Here is a 22946-nt window from a genome sequence, read left to right on the forward strand (position 1 = left end):
ATACACTAAACAGATCACAAAGACAGCCTTCTTTCACCTGAAAAACATCGCCCGTCTCCGTCCATCCCTCTCCTCCACGGCTAAAGAAACCCTCATCCACGCCTTCATCACCTCCCGTCTGGACTACTGCAACAGCCTCCTCTTTGGTTCACCCTCAATAATCATCAATAAACTCCAATACATTCAGAACTCCGCTGCCCGTCTACTCACCCATTCCCGGACCCGTGACCACATCACCCCCGTCCTTTAGAAGTTTCACTGGCTCCCCATCCCCCAGAGAATCCAGTACAAAATCCTCCTCTTGACCTACAAAGCCCTCCATAACCTGGCCCCATCCTACCTGACTGACCTCCTCTCCAGACACACTCCCACCCGCAACCTCCGCTCTGCTGGTACCAACCTCCTGACCCCCCCCCCCCCCCCACTACACCAACCCTGCCCCAATGCGGACCAAATTCAGATCCTGGGGGGACAGGGCCTTCTCCATCGCTGCTCCCACCCTCTGGAACTCACTACCTCACACCATCAGGGACTCCTCCTCACTCACCACATTCAAAACATCACTCAAGACCCACCTGCTCAACACTGCATTCAACATTTAACCCACAGCATTTAACCCCTGACTATCTCTTCTCCTTCTCCTTCCTTTTGCTTTGATTATTTACCTGTTTATTTTTGTCTTTTTGCACTTGTTTTTTTGTACTCTGTCAAAGCATCTTTGGGCTTCTTGAAAAGCACTATCTATCTATAATTCCAGTAATGTCTGTGTGTGTGTGTGTGTGTGTGTGTGTGTGTGTGTGTGTGTGTGTGTGTGTGTGTGTGTGTGTGTGTGTGTGTGTGTGTGTATGCGACCGCTGTTTCTCGACAACTACCGGTCCGATATACTTGAAACTTGCCAGGTATATTGCTGGGGACCCGAGGATGTGCCTTTTCAAGGTTTTAAATTAATCGGACAAGTAGTTACCGAGCTATGGCGATTTCTTTACCAAACTCCGCAAGCCGTTCGCTTTGGACCAAACCATTGCATGTAAATAGAGGGGGGGGGGATTGTCACCGTACTCGCAAGCCGTTCGCTTTGGACCAAACCATTCCATGTAAATAGAGGGGGGGGGATTGTCACCGTACTCGCAAGCCGTTCGCTTTGGACCAAACCATTTCATGTAAATAGAGGGGGGGGGATTGTCACCGTACTCGCAAGCCGTTCGCTTTGGACCAAACCATTTCATGTAAATAGAGGGGGGGGATATAATTTTAGATATATATATATAGTACGGGCATGCCCTAGTCTATCTATAATTCCAGTAATCTCTGTGTGTATGTATGTCTGTATGTTTGTCTGTGACCGCTGTTTCTCGACAACCACGGGTCCGATATACTTTAAACTTGCCAGGTATATTGCTGGGGACCCGAGGATGTGCCTTTTCAAGGTTTCATATTAATCGGACAAGTAGTTACCGAGCTATGGCGATTTCTTTACCAAACTCCGCAAGCCGTTCGCTTTGGACCAAACCATTTCATGTAAATAGAGGGGGGGGATTGTCACCGTACTCGCAAGCCGTTCGCTTTGGACCAAACCATTTCATGTAAATAGAGGGGGGGGATATAATTTTAGATATATATATAGTACGGGCATGCCCTAGTATAAAATAAATGTATTATTAGGTTTACTCTCCATGACATGGAGAGTAACCTATTATTACTGCTAGAGTTTTTCTTATTATTATTATTCTTCCGCCCTATTTTGCACCTCCGAAAACTTCATAATTAATGTTCTCAGCAACCGCTGGTCGGGTTGACAGGAAATTTTCATCAAATGATCGTCTCGGCTCCTAGAATTTTGTCATGCTAATTATGACGTCATAGGTCACGTGGTGTGGGCGCCATCTTGTAAAACAAATTCAACTTTTCCCCTCTGTATCTTTCCACGGCTCAATGGAAAAATTTGAGGAATGGCTCATTCTAAAGAACTCTTCAATGCGAACAAAAGAAATGTGTATCGAGTATATTAAAAATGCTAACGTTAAGAGGTTAGAATTCGTCAAACAAAAAATTTTCGCCCCCGAAAACAGGATTTTTTTCCCAGATGCTTAGTTGAAAAAAACTCAGATTGCAAAACATTTCGAAGTCATACGTCACATGGTTCGGCCGCCATCTTGTTTTTCGTGAAAAAACACAAAAACGCCTTTTTATCCGCAACGGCTGAACGGATCGAACCCAAACTTGGCATGCATATTCGCATACCCATGACGAACAAAAAAGTCAGCGAGCACAACGTCATCCGACACATGGTTTCAGAGTTATGACGTTTTAAAGCTCAAACTAGAAATGGTATCCCCTCCATAATTTGTGGAGATATCGAGTGGAAACTTTATACAAATGTTCCTCATGGGGGGATGTTTCAACGTTATGTGAGACGTTTTGATAAGTAACATGGTTTGGCCGCAATAAATAATGGAAGTTAAATTTTAAAAAGCTTGTAACTCCTGAACCACTGCATGGATCGACTTGAATTTTTAAAGCAATGTAGCTCTCATCAGGCGGAACAAGGGTGCAAAATTTCAAGATGATTGGATGTACGGTCTCGAAGCTATAAGTCTTCATTGTTGAAAGAAGAAGAAACACACCATTTTGTCCTTCCAGGCCACGTCTCCCAGTGCTATTGCCATTTTAAGTTTTAATTTCCTTTAAAAAACATTTTCTCCGCAATAATAGGGCCGATTGAGATAAAAAATTTCACCATAGGAGGGACTCTGTCTGTAGAATATTTTAATGGTAATTATGACGTCGCAGGTCACGTGGTTCGGCCGCCATATTGTTTTTCGTGAAAACACGAAAACCCTTTTTTCTCTGCAACGGCTGAACAGATCGAGGCCAAACTTTGCAAGCGGATTCGCATACCCATGACAAACAAAAAAGTCAGTGAGCATGACGTCATGCGTCACATGGTTTCAGAGTTATGACGTTTTTTAGCATGAACCTTTAAAACCTAGCTCCTCCCTCATTTTTGATCCAATCGAGGAGAAACTTCACAGATCTGTTCAGCATGTCAGTCTACTAAAATGTCATTTTAGAATTTGCGATAGGTCACGTGGTTTGGCAGATATCGTTAAACGAAAAAAAAAAATTTTAAATGGATATCTCTTGAATCGCTTTATTGATCGACGTGAAACTTCATACTGTAGTAGTAGTCATGAAGAGTAACAAGTGTGCAAAATTTCAAGATGATTGGATGTACGGTCTGGAAACTAGAAGTTGTTATTGCCTGAAGAAGAAGAACCACAACTTTTTTTTGACCAGGCCATGTGACATAACCACCTCACGAGCTAAGGGTAGCTCGAAATTAAATTGTCTTCGGATTTGGCAGTCGCTAGAGGGTGTTAACATTCGAATGCAACAAATCTGGGCAAATTCTGATGAATTTTCGTAAAACTACACGATATTGTCATTTACATTGGAAAATAACATTGTAAAACTCTCCGCCGCCTCGGCTTATTTCTCGCTCTGAAGTTCATCCTGTCTTCAATTTTAAGGAGAAAGAAAGGTATCTGCAAGCAATGGTGACCTTTATTTGGTGGGAATCCGATGAAAAATGACGAAGTTATTCAAAATCTAACATTTTAAATGGATCGCATTTCCAAAGTGAATTCTTCCTCAGGTAAAATATCCATGCGTGCAGGCAGATCTTGCGGCGTCAATTTTGCTCCGATTTCAAATCGGATTTCTATTGTCGTATTGCCTCGGATGAGTTAACAAAATACCACAACAAATTTGGTGACAATCATGAAAAATTTGACCAAGTTCGATCGACGGGATACTTCGTTCTTACGCTGACATACGGCACGGGCTACGGATGACGTCATGCCACGGCATGACGTTCTTCCACGGGTAGCAGATATCGTTAATTAAACGAAAAAAAATTTTTCATGGATTGGGTGGGGGAATGTGTGTGTGTTTGTGTGGAGGGGTGTGCGTGTGGGGGGAGGGGTGTGGGTGTGGGTGTGTGTGTATATGTGTGTGTGTGTGTGGATGTGCGTGTGTGTGGATGTCTGTGTGTGTGTGTGTGTGTGTGTGGGTGGGGGGGGGGGGGTGTGTGTGTGTATGTGTGGAGGGGTGTGCATGTGGGGGAGGGGTGTGGAGGGTGTTTGTGGATGGGGAAAGTGGGGTTGTAGCAAAAGTGGGGGTGTGGATGTGTGTATGTGGGGGGGGGGGGGGTTGGATGTGTGTGTGTGTGTGTGTGTGTGTGTGTGTGTATGTGTGGAGGGGTGTGTGTGTGTGTGCCTGTGTGTGGGGGGGGGATGTGTGTGTGTAGGGATGTGTGTGGGGGGATGTGTGTGTGTGGATGCATGTGGAGGAGGGGGGGTTGGATATGTGTGTGTGTGTGTGTGTATGTGTGGAGGGATGTGTGTGTGTGTGTGTGTGTGTGTGTGTGTGTGTGTGTGTGTGTGTGTGTGTGTGTGTGTGTGTGTGTGTGTGTGTGTGTGTGTGTGGAGGGGTGTGCGTGTGTGTGTTGGGGGTGGGGTGGGGAGATGTGTGCATGGATGTGCGTGTGTGTGGGGATGTGTGTGTGGGTGTGGGTGTGGGGGGGGGGGGGCGGGTGGATATGTGTGTGTGTGGAGGGGTGTTCGTGTGGGGGGAGGGGGTGTGGGGGTGTTTGTGTGTGTGCATGTGTGTTAGGGTTGGGGTGGTGGGGGGATGTGTGCGTGTGTTTGTGTGTGTGTTAGGGGTGGGGGGATATGTGGTGTGTGTGTGTGTGTGTTGGGGGTGGGGGCGATGTGTGCATGTGTTTGTGTGTGTTAGGGGTGGGGGGATGTGTGTGTGTGTGTGTGTGTGTGTGTGTGTGTGTGTGTGTGTGTTGGGGGTGGGGGGATGTGTGCATGTGTTTGTGTGTGTGAATGTGGATGGGGGGTAGGGGGAATGTGTGTGTGTGGGGGGATGTGTGTGTGTGTGTGGGGGTGGGGGGGGTGTGGGGGGGGGGTGTATCTTGGGGGGTGGTGGGAGGGGGATGTGCGTTTGTCTGGATATGTGTGTGTGGATATGTGTGTGTGTTGGTGGTGGGGTGTGTGTGTGTGTGTGTGTGGGGGGGGGGGGTTGGTGTGTGTGTTTGGAGGGGTGTGCGTGTGGGGGGAGTGGTGTGGGGGTGTGTGTGTGGGTTCGGGGTAGTGTGTGTGTGTGTGTGTGTGTGTGTGTGTGTGTGTGTGTGTGTCAGGGTTGTATCCAAGGGGGTTGTGTCAAAGCATGTCCAATGAAAGTGGGGTTGTATCATAAGTGGGGTTGTAGCAAAAGTGGGGTTGTAGCAAAAGTGGGGTTGTATGAAAAGTGGGGTTGTATCAAAAGTGGGTGCGAGTAAACCGGTCATCACTGCCAGCAGTTTTAAAGTGGCAGTTCTAGTTATTATTATTATTATATATAAAAATATAAAATATATAAAAATATATAAATATATATAATATATATATATATATATATAAATATAATACATAAAAATATACAATATACATTAAAAATATATTATATAAAAATATATAATATACATTAAAATATCACATAAAAATATATTATATATATATATATATATATATATATATATATATATATATATATATATATAATATGTCTGTGCTCTGTTCTGTCTGTGCTCTGTTCTGTCTGTGCTCTGTTCTGTCTGTGCTCTGTTCTGTCTGTGCTCTGTTCTGTCTGTGCTCTGTTCTGTCTGTGCTCTGTTCTGTCTGTGCTCTGTTCTGTCTGTGCTCTGTTCTGTCTGTGCTCTGTTCTGTCTGTGCTCTGTTCTGTCTGTGCTCTGTTCTGTCTGTGCTCTGTTCTGTCTGTGCTCTGTTCTGTCTGTGCTCTGTTCTGTCTGTGCTCTGTTCTGTCTGTGCTCTGTTCTGTCTGTGCTCTGTTCTGTCTGTGCTCTGTTCTGTCTGTGCTCTGTTCTGTCTGTGCTCTGTCCCCCAGATATTCCTTCAGGATGCACAAGATCTGCCAGAAACCCTCTTCTGGTGAAACTGCCAAAATAGACTCTCTGCTCACCTTCACTCCTCTTTTCTCCCACCTCTGGAACAAACTCCCACACTCCCTTCAATCCCACTCCTCCCTTCAGGTCTTTAAAACAGCTGTTCACCACCATCTATTTATCTTCCCCCATCCAAAACCTTGATCTTTTCTACCCCCGTTAAAACACCCCAAATCCACCTCTTTCAATCTCCAACTCCTTTCCTGAAATTCCTAGTAGTGTACATTTGCTTCATACCGTGTACCCCTCCATCCTCCCCCATTCACAGATCTACCGACATCCCTGTTCTCTTCTGTGGTTGTGCATGTGTGCTTCCCTCTCTCCCCTCTCGTCTCCGCTCCCTTCATTGCATGTTTTATGTGTCTGTGCATGTTTTCATGTTCAGTGTGTTAGCTCTTACATGAGCCTCGATTTTGTATACAAAATAATATATATATATATTTAATTTTCATACACACATACACACATGTACTGCATAGAAACACACACACTAAAAATATTATTTCATATTACTTTTCACCAAACTGGGAAAAAGTTTTCAATTCAAAGTTAGAAATAAGAATGAGGAAAATCACAAATAGTGGATTATAGCCATCATGGCACCATCATTGACAATAGCTATTCTACCAGTAACAAGACAGTCTAGTTTGAACAGGTGCAGACATGTCATGCACTCTGAAACGACTATATTCACAAGAATTCAACAGAAGCGCTATTGTTTAGAATGTGCGGTGTCCAACAGCCCATTGAGAAAACACAAAGGAGTGCCATTTATTTGTGCAATACATTTTGAGTGTACACTGTACAATTAAATTATAACAATCGCACATTCCAAAATAGATTTTCAAATGCAGTGCAAGTGCGTCCATCCACCACAGTATTCAGTTAAATATTACATACTATGAATGTAAAATTCAATCCATTCCTGAGGGGAGGATCAAAAATGTCACCGTTTGCGTTCACATTTTAATGTTTGTGGGAGGGAGAGAAAATAAAATCAGAATAACGTGAAGGACATCATTCAGGTTGTTGTTGTTCGCACAAGGATTTCTTTGTTCTTCCCTCGGCTGTGGGCCATGAAATATCATGGTGACAATGTTCCAAGTAAAGGTTCTTATGGCACAACAGTAAACTTTGCAACCGATTGGAAATGTGCATTTCAATCCAAAGTAATTGCAAAAAATTCTTAGAATCTAAAATTGGGGCGAATTGCCCCAAATGTTTACTCATTGTACCAAACAACGCACCAGCATCCCTCCACACCAACTCCTTGTCGTTATTCACAAATTAGCTACAAGGAAAGAAATGATGAAAATCTGCATTTTTAAACCATGACAAGTCAAACTATGAAGTACACAAAAGATGCTGCAACTAGTAGCTCTCACCAGTTGTAGCATAGTTAACCATTAGCTGGCAACTACAACAGCCTTAACCTTTACATTCCAGCATGGCATCTTTTGTAATGCTCAAGCTCACTGCAAAATTGTGTTTCGACAGCTCCATTGATTTTCACGCAACATCCTTCCACCCCCCCCCCCCCCCCCTCTCCAAGTTATTCGGTCACGAAGCCACCGACATTGTCCTACACACAGTCCCTAGCTTGTGTGACATTTCCCTCATGGAGCGAGGTCGCAAGTTTCCATTTCAATAGGTTTTCCGTCAATGCCTCCAACCCGGCAGGATGACATTCGAACCACTAGAGGAAAATGCAGGTATTACAAAAACTTTGTCTTCTCACAATCAAGAACATGCTCAGGTGAACTCAGTTTGAAAATTGTAATCACAAAAGAAAAACGTCTCGCTCGCTATCCATTTCGCTCAAACCAACCCCACGGTGAACAAAATAAAATAAAACATCAACGTTGTTCATTTATCTAACACACCAAGAGCCAAATTGTGCATTTGTATTTACAAAAACATTCGTGCAAGAGCACAGAGCCATTATCACGTTTATTATAATCGCAGGCATTCGCAGGAAATGCCCTTCTCACCCACCCCTCCCCTCCCCTCCCCTCCTTCCCTTCCACCCCCCCCCCCCCCCCCCGCCTCAATAGACTGAGAACAGAGTTCACACGGTGGGCTTTTCCTCAGATATATATATATATATATATATATATATATATATATATATATATATAAGAGAGACAGAGACAGAGAGCTTAGCTTGCTTAAAGGGCAGACTGCCTGTTAGTCCAATATATTACGCAACATTATCAGTTTAATCACTCCCATAATGGTTACAACACAAACGCTGGTTAGTATGAACAGGTGTGTACACAGTCACAGACACAAAGGCCAAGCAACACCCTGGTGTACAAATTAATGGGTAAAGCTGAATACTGCTCAAAGTCCAGTAGTATTGGCCTCTTTATAGCCTAATCTTCTGGACAACTGCCAAAACCATAGAAAGCATACGTTCAAATTCCACATCCTAAATTAATCAACGCTTGAAATTCATGCAAAAAAATAAAATAATAAAGATTAAAAACAACTTCATGAGCACAAGTCAATGTAGGACAATGGTTCCCAGAGGAAACTCAGCAATTAGTCTTTGACGAAACAAATATTATATATACAAATACGTCCTCCAATAAATTCTTATGCACGAAACGTGTGTGTGTGTGTGTGTGTGTGTGTGTGTGTGTGTGTGTGTGTGTGTGTGTGTGTGTGTGTGTGTGTGTGTGTGTGTGTGTGTGTGTGTGTGTGTGTGTGTGTGTGTGTGTGTATATATATATATATATCCTCCTCCAATTAATTGTTATGCACGAAACAAATGCAAGCAAGTCAACAAACACCTTTAGGAATGCATGCATCTCATTAGCAAAACATTCATATGGAGATCAAAACAAATGATTAATATTCTTGATAATCATTCTCAAGAATGGACTTTATGGACCATAAGAAAAGGTGCACAAAGAGTATTTTGGGATTAATCTGAAATTACCCTGTTTTGAAACAATTAACTGGAGAACCACAACTAAGCCAAGATGCCTAAAGACAAGTCAATTTAGTAAAGTGGTTTGGGAGTCGATGGAGGCTCGCCTTCCTATCGCAGGACAACACCAACACATCATATCACCACCATGATGATGGAAATGCTGTAGTTTTACCTTCCCACACTCAAGTGAGTTTTACCTTCCTCAACTACAATCGCATTAAAAAGGCATTGGAGAACATTTGTGTCATCAAATTCATTTGAATTCTTATTCTTCACTTATCTAGCTACATTCGAAAGATACAATTAAAAAGAATAATGCAAAAATACATCAGCATATGCTGAACAATGCCAATAAACTGCAAAGTTGGCAGGAAGGCAAAGAGATGGCCTCGGCAATTCAAAATTACAAACATGGAACACATTGCATTGTTTGGGCAGTCTGCATGCCAAGTTCGTTTCACTTGTGCTAGAACAAAAATAAATAAATAAATACATGTACGCACACACAAAGATCGGATTAATATTCCCAGCAATGATGGCCTAAATGGCCTCATTTCCTTGTTTATGGCCATACATTATTGCGTGAACACTCATTAAAGTGGGGTAGACCCACAGAGACCGTGGACCCTTTGTATATCAATTTTCCATTCTCCATACAGAATATAAATACTTAAATGCAATTTGCTTGATTCCTGACTGGAAGTTGGTGTTGGCTTAGCGGTTAGGGTGCCGGCTTGGGATCCTAGGATCCTGGGTTCAAATCCCGGTCGATCGCCGAATTAACGCCAGGGGGGTTGACTCAGCCTGTCATCCTTCCGAGGTCGGCAAATTGAGTACCAGCTTGCTGGGATGAATGATCACGGTGTGTACCCCAGTTTAGAATAGGTACACCGTATCCCTGCGCATGGTAAGAGCGTGACGAAGGGTTGGCGTCAGGAAGGGCATCCGGCCATAAAAACATTGCCTCAAACAGGGAACCAAGATTGTCATGGGGCCCGCAAGGCTAACCCCCGCTCGAGCGGGGGAAATGGCCTTAAAACGATCATTCATTCATTCATATTCCTGACAGAGGATCCCAGCTAACACAATGTTTTTAAATCTTAAAAATATATATTATGCCAAACATTGTGAAAACATTATTTTTTGGGGTTCTAAAAACATTGTTTTCAAGTAACATTATATTCACAACATTTTAAAATACTATATTACAAATTGACAGAAATCAACATAAAAATGTTTTTAAAACGTTTGAGGAATGCAATATTTAGAGCCAGTGATTTTCCGCAATCACCAAAAATGGATGGAACTCACAGAATTGGTGACTTGAAATGGAAAACTGAAAGTGACAAGGAATAAAACAGAATGCAGTAAATTACAGAAAACAAGGAGCTGATACTCCAAGTACCCTGCCTTTTGGGTGGCATGAGGAATAGATATCTGCAATATGAAAGCTAAATCTCCAAGGGTTTTTGAAATATCATGTGCACAAGCCAAGTTACTGAGATGGTTGCAATGGCAACACAATTCAGCCAATCACAGCTATGATTCAAGCAGGTTAAGATAATGTCATGAGGAATAGACATCTACAATTTGATGTACTTCAGCAATGCCCTCGATACCTGGAGTGTGAGCACAGCCAATGCTGCGCTCGTGACTATCACAGCTGCTTCGGACGAGCGGTGCTGTGAATTTCTTATCTCAGTTCCCGGCACTAAATACCGACCGGAATCCCATCTAGTAATCTATGGAGAGCAATTCAAGGTTAAATTTCATCTGAAATTCAACCCACAATATTGAAAATATTCCATGAAAATATGATCGCTGGCAAAAACAAAATGTCGGTCATAATACATACGCATGCGTGCAACTTTGGAGAAACGTTTTTATGGAGAAAAATTGTAGAAATATATGAGATTGTAAACAAGAATCAAAAAACCCTGGATTGTTTATTTCTATTAACATAATGCCAAGTTTGCGTACTTCCTTCGTCGGTGAGCATACACGTAAGGCTCCATCCATCTCTCCGCTGAGGAGAAACCGAAACCCGACATATGCATCATATGTTCACCCAAAGCGCCGTTATTTCAGGTTTTTACATCAGCTTCAACACAGGAGGAAGCCAGTAGGCCCACAGAAGCCTGCAATATGATTACCAACCTATGGTTGTTTGTCAGTGCCCTATCCTTTTGAAATGCCGAGCGTCATGCAAGGAAACAGCAGGTAGCATTTTCAAAGTCTTGGTATGACTCAGTTGGGGTTCGAACCGCTGATCTTAGACAGACTCAAGAGCAGATGCTCTTACCATTACACCACAGTCTGATTACCTGAAATTCAGTTTAGTTCAGTCAGATGCAAGATGCAATGAAAAACAAGACAATTTTCTGTTCAAGAAAAAGAATCCTTATGCTCAGGCCATTTTAAACATAGCCTGTCCATAAAAAGTCATTCAACAGCATTTTCAAAAGAAAGCACTTCTGTGGGATTCAACACAGTTGGGGTGTCACAACATGCCTCTACTGTGCACAATGGCTGAGGACCAACATCTGAAAATAATCGTTTTTCTTTTTTTTAAACAAATGTTTTCCTGGTGATTTGCAAACATAACAGCACAGATAAGGGGTGGAAAAAAATTAGAAGATTAAAAAATTTTTTTAAACCTTTCAGATTAATAGTACAAATCGCTGCAGTTGTATTGGGGTTTGCGCTTTCTGCCCCATCCCCTTCATTCACGAAAAATAATAATAACTACTTGTACAAACAAGACCAACTTTATCAAACTAAATACTGAAAGGACTTTGTGGCCAGTGGCAAATCTAGAGAAAGAGGATGAGATCATGTCTGCTTGATACAATCATAAATCGAGCACTTTTGGCATCCTTTCAAGTGCTTCAAGACACCAGGTCAAAACTTTGTCAACGAAAGGACCATTGTTGGTGCTGTCAGACATAACCGCAGGGTGTAGAAACACCAAGTCGCATTTTCCCATTTTTCTGAACAAAATAATGTGTGCAGACAGTAACTTTTAAATAATAGTGCATGGGTTACAGAAAGACCCTGAAAGACCAATATCAGTACAAGTACATACAATGCTGTACCAAATCATTGGGCAAACACGTATTTAGATTCCATGTGCTGGATGCTCTCCAAATGAAACAGTGTCCAAACCAAACTGAAACCAAACAGATCCCACCTCAGAGCAAAACTGCACAAACTGTTTGTGTTCCAGGAATTTCCAAGAATGTAGTACAATATAAAAGTGTAAGATTACACTTTAATAGGATGTAAGAAACAGTGCATTACTCAAATAACTCCGTATTCATAGCAGCACAAATGGTGTTTGCCAAATGCATAAAATGGACAGAACAAAATAACGCCAATGTCAAACCAATCTTGCTCTCATGTTTCAATAAATGCAAGCAGACAATTCCCTTAATCGCAAACATTTACACACACAATGACGTTACCGAAATGATCACATCAAGTTGGGTCTCCATAAATTAGGCAGACTTCAAATTTAGCAAGGCTCCACCAATCGCTTTTATAAAACGGTGGAACGTTTGTCCAAAATTGCTTTTGGATTTGCCCCCACGTTAATAACTCAAAAGCATTTGAAGTTGAAGTCAAAAAAAAAAAAATTACAGTCTACTCCAAAACAAGTGGTTAACGCCCCTAAGCAATGATGGGCCCTTATTAACCAACATTCCCCATTATAACTGGCGTGCCTCTTTATACCTGCACAACAGGCGAGAAAGGGGTAGTGGGGGGGAGAGGGGAGGGTAAGGCCATCCTGCAATTCAAGCTCACAGCATATTGTGGGCCAGAGACACCAATGTGTGTAGTACACTGTGCGGCTGCCAAGGAGCACAAAATAGCTTTTGCCTTCTATCTCTACAGCATTCCCCAAATGGCAAAAAAAAAACAACAAAAAAAACTTTTTTTGTATCCAGTCAAAGCCCATGGAGGAGTTAGAACACAGGATGGAACAGCACATAACAGAACAAAAAGAACAGTGAAAAGAGTGGGGAAGGGGTACACACCAAAAGCTGGGTAGAACAAAAAATATATAGAGAGACTGGAGGGCACACAGGACATTTAAAAGAATGCGGGCAAGGAGAGAAGGATGAGAGGTGAACAAGCTGGATACAGATGCAAACCCCCATCAAAGAAGAGGAAGGGAAACCTGGGAAAGAAGTAGAAATGGAGGAAAAATATTGAGGAGATTAAGGGGTGGGGTGACCAGGAAAGAGGTGGGCTGAGGGGGGGGTAATACAGGTAGAAAGGATAATCCATATAAATGAGAGATTGCCTGAGATGGTGGAGAACAGCTTGGAGGGAAGAATGGGATTGAAAGACTGAACAGATAAAAGAGGAATGAATGAGTAGAGGTGAGCTGTGAGCCTGGACTTTGGGGGTTTTACCAGAAGATTACTGGCAGAACGTGTGCACCCTCCAGAAAACTGGGATGGACAGATCACAAAAAGGACGGAGGAGGCAGAGACCACTCACTTGTCTGCAATGTGAAAGTAAAAGGCCCAGAGACCCTGCTTCATCGTGAAAGATGCCAATGATTTTAGCGGCCTAGGCTTCCATGGTGTCAAACTGAGCAAGGCATGAGGCAGGGGTGCCAGCCCAAAGGGAAGAGCAGTCCTCCATTAAGCTGCAAATAATGGCCTTTTAAATAGATAAAAGTCCAGATGTGCCAAGGAAAACATTTCATGACGGAAATGTCAGGTCAACGGATGGCATTGGAAGCCAACTTAGACATGTGGTTTGCCCAAGAAAGATCATGGCTGATGGTGAGGCCCAAAGGTTCGAGTGAATTATTCAAGAGGTTCGTTAAGTCAATGAAAGGATTCACTAGGAGTATGTGGTCTTTTCAGAGAGACAGTGAGAGATTTGTCAGGATTGTAAGACATTCCAAGTGGTAGAAAAGCTTGTGATTCTTGAGATTTGTAGAGAGCGAAGAGACTTCTGCCTACCTATCTGAAGAACGAGGGATGCTACGGCAGAGGGTGGAGTCATCAGTAAACAGATAAATAGGATCGTTTAGATAGTCAAAAAGATAGTTTATGATAATTAGAGACAGGACTGGGCCCAAGACACTCTTTGGACACTTCAGCTTTGACTGCAAAAGAAAATGAGAGGATGCCATCGAGTTTCACTACGATTATGGATTCCAGGATCTTGCTGATAATCGGAATCCAATAGGTCTGGAGTAAAGAGGATCTGTTTTTCTACCATGTTTGTGTAATGCAGTTATGTTTGCTTGAGTCTCAAGAAAAGAGGGTGAATAGAGTAGAAAGAGGTACAAGAGTGGCAGAGCAGGTTATTAAGACCCATGCACTAATGCTGTCCAGGCCAGTTGCAAAATCAGAGTCAAGGATGACCAGAATCTTCACCTTCACGGTGAGAAAGACAGAGTCCAAGAGCCATTGTGTGCGACTGTGTAGAGTGGGTACAGGAAGAGAGTAGTGAATGAGTGACTGTATGAATGCTAAATGAGGCCTTTTGCACATGCGCTGTGTGTGTGTGTTTAAAGTGACTTGCCTTTTACCGCAGTGCAGACCTGCAATACCGCAGTGCAGAGGCTGCATTGGGAGGGAGAAGTGTACACTAATTGATTGATTAATTGTATAATTAAAATCAATAAAAGATTATCACAAAATATTTTCTGAATCAATTGGCTAATAGCATAACTAAACCACTAGTGCTTCATCCGAAGATGAATTTTTAGAAATTTAATTAAATAAGTCATTAATAAAAAAAATAAAAAATTAATTGATTAATCAATAAATAATTAATCAATTAATCAATAAATAATTAATCGATTAAATGATTAATCAATAAATCAAAAATATCCTTGATAGCCACATCACTTGGTCAGTCATGTCCAAATATTAGCTTCCCAGCGCAAAAGGTGCCTGAGATATTGGCCAAATGAGAAAGAAAATAAATAAATGATTAATAATGAAAATAAATAAATAATAATCATTAAAGAATTAAATTATTAATCAATTCGGTCACAGAACACATAAACCACCACCATTTCATCAGAATCTGTAACTTAAAAAAAAGAAATTTTTTAGCAATTAATTGAATAATTAAATAATTAATCGATTAATTGATTAATTGATTAATCAATAAATCAAAAATATCCTTGATAGCCACATCACTTGGTCACTCATGTCCAAATATTAGCTTCCGAGCTCAAAAGGTGCCTGAGATATTGGCCAAATGAGAAAGAAAATAAATAAATGATTAATAATGAAAATAAATAAATAATAATCATTAAAAAATTAAATTATTAATCAATTCGGTCACAGAACACATAAACCACCACCATTTCATCAGAATCTGTAACTTTAAAAAAAGCAATTTTTTAGTAATTAATCGAATAATTAAATAATTAATCGATTCATTGATTAATTGATTAATTAATAAATCAAAAATAGCCTTTGCAGCCAAATCACCTGGTCATTGGCATGTCCAAATATCAGCTTCCTAACTCAAAAGGTGCCTGAGTTAATGGTCAGAAGAGAAGGGAAATTTGATTAATTAAATAAGTACTTAATTACTCTTAATTAATCACCAATAATTAAATAACTCCTCAATTAATTGATTAATCAAAAAACAAAAAATACAGTTTTTGACAAAGAACTTGCTCACGACTGTGCCGAAATTTCAGCTTCCTAGCTCAAAGGATGGCTGAGATACCGCCCGGATAAACAAACAAACAAGAAAGAAAGAAAGAAAGAAAGAAAGAAAGAAAGAAAGAAAGAAAACAAACAAAGAGTGAAAACTGAGTACTCCCTTTCAGCGTGCGTCACTGCCGAGCCCCTTTCGGTGCCCAGCAATGACGATTTGCAATGCCTGGAGATGGCATAGGAAAGGAGCGGTGTACAATTAACCAGAAATTGCAGTAAATTCTCTTGTACCCTCGAGGCCTAGGCGAATGTGCATTCACACCACGCACCTAAATGGAATAAGTTTAACAAAATAAAAACAAGGAAATAGAAGGTGACCGACTAGTAACAAACTTGCATGTGCATATTCAATTTTTTCCCCTTTCTCGCTCTCGTTTTTCATGTCATTAATAACTTTATCAAGAAACTCAGTAGTGGAGTGGGTAATACACGGTTGCATTGCACTCGCACGTGTGGGTTTGATTCCCACGCTGCTCAGCGGAAAAGTTTCCACTCTTACGATGAAGTGGCAACCTGTCCAGGATAGTTTCTTTAATGGATAACCATTCACACAACTGATCGAGAGCACTCCATGACTTGACTGTCACAGGAGCCAATGGGACGATAACAACACGCACACCAACATCCCCTTTCCATCCTCTCCGCAACCCCCCCCCCCCCCCTCCCCCCCATCCCCACACTACTATCATTTTTTAAGAATTACCTGCCTTTACTTTCAAAACTTTTCTCACAAGTAGGATATTAACCTACTTTGACACTCAAAATTGGTCTGCTCAAAAATCAGTATCATGATGTAAAAGCTTCGGTCGAATATATTATGCGTCTTCCATTGTGTTGCCATTTCTCTCATTTTTGTGATCCACTGTGAAACAGAGCTATGGGTGCAGCTGCAATTGAAGTGCATACTTAGAATCTGCATTATCAACCAAACAATGGCAGCCGTGAATGGGAATCAAAGGGAGCAAAATACTCAAGCTTCAAACAAAAAAAGGCCACCTCATGGTGTTGTGGCCAGAAAATCGAGCGTCAACAAGTGGCCACAATTCTGCATCAAGCGAGTACAGGATGGTCAAAAAAAACCTCCTCGGCAGTCTTCCTGATTCCTGCGACCCAACCATAACTGAAATTGATTCCTGAAAGCAGCGTAAACCATTCCCTATGCCCACCTGGAAACATAACGTGACTGAATGAGAGCAACGTCTCGTTTTTAAATTTTCCATCAGCTCCAATTCTGCAATTTTTTTTTTTTTTGGGAATCGAACCCATGGCATCCGTCAGCTAGGTCAATGATCTTGTGATGCCCTTCAGTCCCATCCAAATGTTGCAAACTTCCAGTTTAACTTCCTGCTTTCTCATTTTCAGGAATTCCTTTTTGTGAGCTTCGAATAAACAAGTAAAACAGCAGCTCTGCAATTTTTGGATGAATTCAACCGACTGACGTGACCGTTTTATACGGCTCCAAATTGACATGTCCTGTCGTGGTGAAGAGAGACCAAAGATTGTTGCGCCTATGAAGATGAAGACCTCGTCACGTGACTGTGGCTCTGAAAACACTCCTCCACCCCCGTGACAATTCGGAAAACACCCCCACCCCTCAGAGCATCACGTATTTTGTGCACGGCCCCAAACAGTCTAAAAGTATAAACATTCACGAAGGCATCGCGCACGTGGGACGCACGTGGGACGCACCTCTCCGTGCTCCCAGCTGCGTCCACCGGGCGTGTCTTGGGGCAGGAAGTAGAGCCTGGAGCATGCGAGTACGTCCCCGCGACTGCCGTCTTCCCAGAGAAGTCGTAGCTCGGCCAAACACCGAGGCTCCGCGGGCCGGCACCGGACGGGCACGAACTGGCCGAGCGACAAGGAGCGTCCGGCCAGGAGGCACGCCTTGTAGAACACATGCGAGCCGTGCGTGCCGCATGCGGGATCCTGCCACTGTGTACGGGTAAAGGGGAGGGGACGCAGAAAAAGGGAGGAGCCATTGGAGGTGGAAACAGAAAAGGAAAGATCAAAAGGGGGAGGAGAATTATGGGACGATAGAATGAGAGAAGAGGGAATGAATTTGCAGAAAGAGGCACAGATTAGCAAGAGGGAAAAAGAAGGCAAGAGTTGGTGATGGTGGATGGAGGAGGAGGGGCGGAGGGAGAGTAGAAGGGTGGAGAGGAGGTGGGGGAGGCACTGATACAAATTATAATGAGCGGATGAAACCGAATGAGTTGTTTGAATCACGATTTGGCTTCTCAAACCCAGATTACTCGGACTATAATATATACATATATATATATATATATATATATATATATTCCCTTTCAAGCCCTGACACCCCCAGGGAAATTGACCCCTCAGTTCCACTCCTTCCACCTCAACCCCCTCCTTTCCTCCTTCCTCTTACCTCTTCTCCCCTCGCTTCTTCACACCCTCACATCACCCCCACCCCCAGCCGCTAACAAAGTCAATAGCCCGAAATATATGGAACGAAGCAAGATGTCAAACACGATAGAGTCAAATCTCCGAGAACAAAGCCCCGAGCCGCTCCCATCGTTAAAAATAACAAACAATTTCCTCACATTTTAGTTCCAGTCAATATGAATCAAATATTGCGAACCTTGCACAAGGACGGGGCCGCCAAAGCGGCGTCTAATTGGCGATCCGAGGAGCGAAATCGAGGTCGACGGAACCGCGCCGGGGTGAGCCGAGGTACGCGGCCCGGAGCCGGACGCTCCAAATAGCGAGAGCGAGGAAAGTTTGAAGCGCACACGGCGCCGAGATCCCGTCACCCTGACACTAAATACTCGGACAAAAGTTCTCAGCGCTCCCTCGGAACGCACACCGAACACCCGGCCGGGGAGGAAGCGGCCGTTCGGGGAGAGGGTTGAAAAAAAAAATTGAATTTTTACCTTTATCAAATTGGACTCCATTCCGCCGTTGAGATCATATTGATTGAAAACTACATTCTCAACTTACGTAGGCGTGTGTATTAGGCGGGTCCTGGCCGCACCGTAAAATAAAATATTGTAGTGACTCGTTTCGACTTTGTCGCGATAAAAGTGCTCGAGCCTCGACGTGGAAGGCGAAGGAGTGAAGGGACGATCACCCGTCACGGAACCTTGTGACGATCCTCCGTGGGAACGCCGAACGCGATCCCAATATCGAACTGTATCCCTCCGAGATTCGTATGCAAATGAGGGGAACGACACGACGCCATAAAATTGTTTCGTTTTCAGTTCGTCGTGCACTTATTGACCTGGGGACAAGTACGATTGAATATATTTGTGATTTTGATCTGATTTATGGAACTCTATGGAGGTTTTGAAAAGTTTCGTGCTACTGACCTTCCAGGACTTTGCGTGGTGACGTCAGCACGCCCTTTCTTGCTCGTGTTGCGAGGCGGAGGGAGGTTCAGGCGGTTATTTATTTGTGGCGAATAACAGATTAACTTTCCTGCTTCGCGTCACTTGCCACGTTCCCGCTTGTGTGATTGTCTTAACTTCCCTTCAGGAACGGAGAGTTGCCCCCAAATCGTAATCTTTTACATATTTATTCGTTTATGGTGATTCATCCTTCTTGATGTGTTATTTCTCCTCAGGCTCAAGGCGATTCTTTGTAACTGCAATATACAGTATTTTGTTAATAATAATCCTTTATGTCGCTTTCTGTATTGTTTTTTTCCATAGGATAAGTTGATCTTGTTGTTTTCCTCGAATGTTTGTTTCACTGTTTCAAAAAAAATTCTGACAAAAATCTGTTTGTGTTAAAGCCTTTATAGTGGGGCGGCTTAGCCCAAATATTCAAAAGAATTGTGCATTTTGTGATACAAGCACCAAATTTGGCACACTAGTAGACTATCATATTATGAAAAGATCTGGATATTGGGCCATCTCAGATTCAGAGATTTGATTTTTGCAAGATTTGCAGATTTTGCAAGCTGAGATTGCAACGCCAGGGACGGCCGACTCCTTCCTGCGAGCTGCCCACGTCACCCGCACAAGAAGAGCTCATCAAATCACTGCAGCGGCACTGCACATCCTGCAACACCGTGCGTATGAACGCCACTGTATGACATATGCTGATGATGCAGAAGACCTGCCTGAGTTCGAAGACTGGTGTCACCAGAGAGGAGAAGACATTCCCAACTTTCAGTACTGGGCAACTGTGCTGGAACTAGAGATGTTGGTACTGGTCTACGTGCGTTCTCTGCGGCAGGCTTCATTCACGACGTACCTTGATGCCCTGACGGAACTGGTCCCATGGTTCCATGCCTTAGACCACACACACTATGCCAGGTGGGTCCCTGTTCACCTGAGGGACACGGTTGCACTCCCAATGAAGCACCCAGATGTAGCCAGAGAATTCAGGGCTGGCAACTTCACTGTACAGAAGACGAAGAAGGTGTTCTCTTCGATCCCAATCGAATCGAAATCTTGCAAAAATCAAATCTCTGAATCTGAGATGGCCCAATATCCAGATCTTTTCATAATATGATAGTCTACTAGTGTACCAAATTTGGTGCTTGTATCACAAAATGCACAACAGGTTTGCTATGCTGCTACACTATTAAACGTTAAACTCTGACCCTATCTCTTAATCCACTCCTCTCCTTCCCTCCCCCAAGAATATCAATCAAATCAGCTTGGCGCTCAATATTGACTAATTAAATAATTATACAGCCTGGTGAGCCTGTTCAGCTTCCCCATGTGAACCAATGGCTTGTTGTTCAAATCCAGATACTACAGTACTTGTGCATTGTATAACAATGTCCTTGGGCGTCTTGTAGAAGTACACTGATTGCCTACGAATGTATTTGTCCACAGTTTACGTGCAGATACTTGTAATTCAAGTGAAAGTGCAGTGATTATGATGCAATGCTTTTGTCATTTTTTACGACCAGGACCTCCCCCATCCCCCCCCCCCCCCCCAAACCACCCCCAAGTCAGACACAGGATGTCGTGCCATTGCTAAGAACACCAAATTCACATTACCCAAGCTGGGCTGGCTGTTCGCATCACGCAGTCTGTACTCCCAGTCGGTGTGCTGAGCAACAGTGTACAATGTTGTCGTGGATCACTTGTGGAGCTAAAGGCTTTTTCCCCCCAATGATTTGTCGCTTTAACCATTAAGTCAACACCAGGCTTCAAATGGAACAGACCTGGTAGTCAAAAGACAAAATGGGGACCAAGGGAACACATGAACCTATAGTACAAATGAAAGAACTAAACACCAAGCTATGGCACTCAAAATACCAGACTCCAAAACAAAGGGAAACAAACGGGTGAAGACTTGAGTATACACGAGCTGGTCTTTGGCTGTACCACGATGGCTCCGCCGGAGATGAAACGGGTAATGGCAGGGAGATGCAATGAGAAGGAGATGGCCTCCATGGTCTCTCAACAGTCTGCACAAAACGAGCAATGGAGCAGGAGGAGACTATATGTCATCTTGCCAGAGTCTGTTGATCTCCAAGAAGCTCTTGATCTCTTCCTGTCTGTGTGCATACACGTACATGACTTTTATCCCTACTGAGGACTACTCTCAAGCGTGTGACTGGTTCTGTTATTGGCTGTCTCGCTGCATGGGGTGGAGCCCCTGCAAAAGTGTTCCATCCCTTCCCAGGGCCCTCTGCAGTTTACTATACTGCCATGGCCTGCAGTCCTTGGTCGAATAGCCCAGGTTGTTTCAATCCCAAGTGCCTTTGTGTTGAGTGCCACAAGCCCTCCACCTGGCCTTGCCTGAAGACAGGCGGTTTAACATGACACGGCCTTACCATTTACTGATCTATTATGGACACTGTCCATAATAGATCAGTAAATGGTAAGGCCGTGTCTGCCCCCACGGCATACACGGCATACACGGCATACCACGGCAATATACTGCCCCCACGGTGTACATATTCCATATGACAACTCTGACGTGTCCCTAATAAAGGTGTAAATCCAACCTACTCGAGCATATGGACCAAGCTCTTCTTAGCACATTCTAGATATTGACCCCCTCCATGCCATCCGTCTTCCACGTAACATATATATTGGACACGTGATGGTTGTTAATCAATGCAAGTTATTTATGTGCCATCATGGTACAAAGATGAGATGCAACTCTCTGACAGAAATACAGCACCCTCTATAAGTATTGGAACAGTGAAGTCAAATTTGTTATTATTGCTATACGTATATGCAAAAAATTTGGATTTAAAATTAAAAAGATGAATATGAGGCAAGATTACAGAGGTCAGCTTTTATTTCTTGGTATTTCTATGTACAGTAAATCTTTTACCATTGTGGAACAATAGCACTTTTAAGTTCTGTCCACAGATGACTGACAGGTGTTTCTTGTTGCCCAGGTGTTTCTTCTTGCATTGATTGTTCACATATACAAGGGATGTGCAAGCCTAGTCTTGGTTTTAGCCTTTGCTTTTCCTTTGGGTGTCTGCCTTTGGAGTCAGTAGGCATAAACCAACATGAAGACCAGAGAACTGTCTATGAAAGAAAAACAAGCAATTTGGAAGCTGAAAGGAGAGAATAATTAAATTAGAACCATTGCATAAACATTGGGAATAGCAAATACAACAATTTGGAATATCTTTAAAAAGAAAAAACTCGAGTAATGCGACTGTGTCGCCAATATGCCTCCGCATAGTCCCACAATGGGTAGATGCCCTCGTTGACTGTCCTAAAAAAAACAAGTTTGTTTTAAATCCCTTCAGCTGTTTTCAAGTATCACATTTTCAGCAGCCATGACAGGTTTCACATCGATCGGTAAAGTGGTTTCAGAGATCTAATTATTTAATATTTTCCTTCAATCCAATATGGCTGCCGCACCATGTGACCAATGATATTTTTGTGATCAACATTTAATCACCATGCCTAGTCAATGACATAAAGTTTCGAGTCAGTTGATTTGGTGGTTTGGGAGAAGGTGTTTTTTTTAAGGGTTTAGGTTAAATCCATAATGGCTGCCATACCATGTGACCTATGATGTCATAAATTTAATATTTCAATACAAATGGGTCATAGATCATGCGCATGCAATTTCAGATTTTTAGGATAAGGAATTCGATTAGAACATTTTTGGCTGGTATACCACTTCACCTATGAGGTCATCATTATCATGCTTTTGTTCCCCATTGGGAGTACTAGACAATGTGCCAAGTTTCAAATTTTTCCATTCAGCATTTCCGAGAAATCATTTTTTTTTTATTTGCGTTTAATTCAAGATGGCTGCCATACCACGTGACCTATGATGTCACAATTATCATAAAAACATTCTGCATAGGTGTCACTCCTACCTTGAAAGTTTCGTT

At 42.7% G+C, this 22946-nt stretch overlaps 1 protein-coding gene across 1 annotated transcript in view; it reads right to left on the reverse strand.

The window, feature by feature from the left end:
- The window catches only part of LOC144891230 (uncharacterized), a 151301-nt gene extending 130274 nt beyond the window's left edge, over positions 1 to 21027 (reverse strand). Inside the window, exons 1-9 of the mRNA XM_078773619.1 lie at positions 20937 to 21027; positions 20796 to 20839; positions 20586 to 20680; positions 20350 to 20438; positions 18982 to 19090; positions 18744 to 18893; positions 18614 to 18637; positions 18255 to 18423; positions 17342 to 17584 (exon numbers count right to left, since the gene is read on the reverse strand). Coding sequence (XP_078629745.1) covers positions 17342 to 17584; positions 18255 to 18423; positions 18614 to 18637; positions 18744 to 18893; positions 18982 to 19090; positions 20350 to 20438; positions 20586 to 20680; positions 20796 to 20839; positions 20937 to 21027 — 1014 coding nt within the window. The remainder of the gene's footprint in view (positions 1 to 17341; positions 17585 to 18254; positions 18424 to 18613; positions 18638 to 18743; positions 18894 to 18981; positions 19091 to 20349; positions 20439 to 20585; positions 20681 to 20795; positions 20840 to 20936) is intronic.
- Between the last annotated feature and the right edge of the window lie 1919 nt (positions 21028 to 22946).

Source organism: Myxine glutinosa, chromosome 3, assembly GCF_964187855.1.
Source record: "Myxine glutinosa chromosome 3, kmMyxGlut1.1, whole genome shotgun sequence".
In the NCBI taxonomy this organism is placed as follows: Eukaryota; Metazoa; Chordata; class Myxini; order Myxiniformes; family Myxinidae; genus Myxine; species Myxine glutinosa.